The 3,626-nt window shown below is 19.4% G+C and overlaps 2 protein-coding genes across 2 annotated transcripts in view; both read right to left on the reverse strand.

Moving 5' to 3' along the window:
* LOC102671654 (nucleolar pre-ribosomal-associated protein 1) overlaps positions 1-1,265 on the reverse strand; it is an 8,130-nt gene extending 6,865 nt beyond the window's left edge. Inside the window, exons 1-3 of the mRNA XM_006611969.2 lie at positions 1,023-1,265; positions 336-927; positions 1-116 (exon numbers count right to left, since the gene is read on the reverse strand). Of these exons, the coding sequence (XP_006612032.2) occupies positions 1-116; positions 336-927; positions 1,023-1,072 (758 nt within the window). The 5' untranslated portion in view covers positions 1,073-1,265. The remainder of the gene's footprint in view (positions 117-335; positions 928-1,022) is intronic.
* Positions 1,266-2,545: 1,280 nt separating this feature from the next.
* LOC102672435 (F-box/LRR-repeat protein 4) overlaps positions 2,546-3,626 on the reverse strand; it is a 3,766-nt gene continuing 2,685 nt past the window's right edge. The window contains exons 6-7 of the mRNA XM_006611976.2: positions 3,224-3,575; positions 2,546-3,147 (exon numbers count right to left, since the gene is read on the reverse strand). Of these exons, the coding sequence (XP_006612039.1) occupies positions 2,811-3,147; positions 3,224-3,575 (689 nt within the window). The 3' untranslated portion in view covers positions 2,546-2,810. The remainder of the gene's footprint in view (positions 3,148-3,223; positions 3,576-3,626) is intronic.

Here is a 3,626-nt window from a genome sequence, read left to right on the forward strand (position 1 = left end):
ACCATATTATTATGTTTAATATGTGAAGTACCAAGCATATAATCATGAAAAATAATGCCATATCGATGTGATGTTAACAATATAATTAAAAAATCATGCACGACTTCAATAACTATCTAAATTAAAATATGTTTTAGTTAATATTTATATTATTTATTATTTATTACTTAATATTAATATTAAATATAAATATATATTAATATATTGATATATTAATTATTAGTATATCTTATATTGTTAGTATATCTTATTAGTATATCTTATATTGATATATTAATTATTAGTATATAATTAATTATCAATATTTTTAATTAAAAAATTTTAATAATAAATACCTCTTTTTCTTCAAGATATTGTGTTTCTGGCATAAAACTTTGAGTTTTAAATTTTGGGTGATTATTTGGACCTTTCCAATTATAAAGACATATAAGATTTTGAATAATTGATGTTGAAAATAATTGTAACTTCATAGTTTTATTAATATTTGGATTATGAAGAATATAAGTTTTAAGAGTACTTAAAATTAAAATAACAATGTCTTTGGAATCATATATTAAATCAGAAAATATACTAGAAAACAAGTCACGTTTATCCAAGAGAAGTCTGATAATTGATACATTTCCTTCTATTAAAAAAGCCATAATAAAATGAATGAAATAATTTCTTATATTATGATTATCTGTAGGTTTTCTATGTTGTACAAGAGACTTAATAACTTCTAATGGTAAAGACAAATGAATAAGCAATTCACGTGATAGATTTAAATCTAATGAAACTATTGCAGCAAGTAATTGTAAAATTATTTTTTGTTGCTTTGCATTACTTTGTATCGATAACATTGAATGAATTATTGATAAATTTGAATTAATCAAATGACGACATGCCTCTTTTGCACTACATTGATATTGTGGATATTGTCCTAATATTCTAAAGACAAACAAAAATTAACATAAATATTAAACATATAATTATGCAATATTTTAATAAGTATAAACTTTGAATTATAATTATAAAACATTTACTTTATTATTAATATCCTTATTGCAGAAAACACAATTATAACAGTATTCATTTCTTTTTTATCTGCTGTATTTAATAATTTTAATATATCAAAAATATTGCCACCTACATTTAAATATTCTGCAGCCAAATCTTTTTCTTTGTTTTCATTGCAGATTTTTATAAATTTTCTTAATATATCTAAGTCATTTGTAGAATTGAAACTTTCTTTAAAAAATTTTCCATCCAAATATTTTATTACTTTATTTGTATCCATTTTACATTTTTTATTTTTTTCATCTTTTTCATTAGTTTTCACATCTATAAAGAAAAACATATAAATAATTATACATAACATAAAAAAATATATGCAACAGATAAAAATATATCTAATAAATTTAAAATATTCATTTTGTATATTACCTTGAACTTCTTGTAGTGATTCATTATCAAATTCTTTTGTACAATTCTCATGAGATATATTATCTAACATTGAATTTATAGTATTTCTTTTCTTTTGTTTTGTATTTATGTTAGTTTCACAAAATAATTTTCTTTTGAGCATGTTTTTATTATTGTACTTATCAATTTATATTTATATTTTATTTTTTATATTTTATATATTTTAATATTAATTATATTCAAAATTTATATCTGAAATTACAAATTTTAAATAAAATTTATTAAATATGTCAAGAATTTCACTTGAAAATAAAAGTAATTAAATCCGTTTCAAAAATTATTTTAAAAATTATATAATAATATAAAATTCTTAATAATATAAATAATATAAAATTCATAATTAAAAATTTATAATAATATAAAATTCTTCTTTCTAATTCTAATTTTTAATTTAATACTAATTCTTATATAACATAGTAAATATACATAATTATAACATAAAAAATATTATTTCATATACGAAATATTAAAAAAAAAAATTATACCACTTTTTTTTCTTAATATTAGTTTTGATATTATTATTATATTATTTTATATTTTATATTATATTTTTTATATTTTTCATTGTACATCAAATAAATATTATATTGTATACAATATAATGAATTTATAACCTATACTAAGCAGAGAACCACGTGCACTTTTCACTTGTATATATTAAACAATAATCATTAACTATGCATTAGCTACCAATTATCACCGATTATTTCCGATTAAATATAACCGCTAAAATTAATATTCATAGTCATAATTAAATGATGAATGTCATTTAAATTATAAATATTCTATGATCAGATTCAATTCTAATGTTTCATATAATCCAATTAATATAAACAGAAGACAATTTTTTATGCATGCCATTTGTTATTTAAATTTTAAATTAATATTAATTTTCAATTTTAATGCAAAACAACTTTTTATTATTAAAAGTTTAAGTATATATAAAAATAAAATATAGAGATTATTTATAAAGTTTACATATATCATTTATATTTTTATAAAAATTCAATTTATTATATCAAAGTATTTATATCATATTAAATATAATACATTTTATACAATTTGAATATCTTTAATAATAATATTGCTTTTACATGTATAATTGTTTTATACTGTACAAATATTAAATTGCAATATTAAATAAAAATATACATATATTTTTATAAAAAATCGAATATAAATATATATATATTTTAGTAATAATATTTTGTATATAATATATATACAATAACATTACAGTCTTATGGCATCCAAAATTTTATATTATATTAAATTTTATTAAAATTAAACAAATATCTATTTTTATTTTAAATTATGGCCACTATTATGAAAATATCACGAAATATTTATTATATCATATTTGAGGTAATTACTTGAAAACTTCTTTTAATAGAAACATGTGGATATTGTTGACGCCATTCTTGTACAATAAAATCATTAATACCTTCACAAAAACTAAGATCAATCATTTCTAATTTAGGACAAAATAATAAAATTCCATAACATATATCAGGAGTAAGAGAACGAGCTCCTAATAAATCCAATTGTTGTAATCGTTGACATAATAAAAGTGGTTCTAAATCACGATCTGTTAATCCTCTAAGTGCTGCTAAAAATACTTTTTCCAGATAGCGACATGAAAATAATAATGCTCGTAAGGAATCACCAGGAGCACCCATACCACCGCTATAGAAATAATTATTACAATAGATAAAATTGAACATTAAAAATTATATAAACAATATTTTTTTCTAGAACATACCACCATCCAAAATCCACTTCTCGAAGTTTAGTACAGTGAGCTAAAGCTCTGACTCCTTGTGGAGTTAAAGTTTGTGCTTTCCAAAAATCTACACTTTCTAAATATGGACAAGAATTTCCTAACTCAACAGCAACTTCATCTATATTTAAACGGTCATGCATTCCTGCTAAATTTAAATGACGCATTTGAGTATTTCTTTTTAAAATAGAACATAAGGTAGAAGTTTCTATGCTTGTTCTGTAAAGATCTAAACGTTCTAGATATTTTAAATTTTCGAGCTTTGAAAATCCTTCGTTCGTTATGCCCATGCAATTACACAAACATAATTCTAAAAATAATATATTATGCTTGAAATTAAAAATTTATATATTTTTAATTAAAATCATAATTGAAATAATATTAA

Source organism: Apis dorsata, unplaced genomic scaffold, assembly GCF_000469605.1.
Source record: "Apis dorsata unplaced genomic scaffold, Apis dorsata 1.3 scaffold_97, whole genome shotgun sequence".
NCBI classification, from domain to species: domain Eukaryota; kingdom Metazoa; phylum Arthropoda; class Insecta; order Hymenoptera; family Apidae; genus Apis; species Apis dorsata.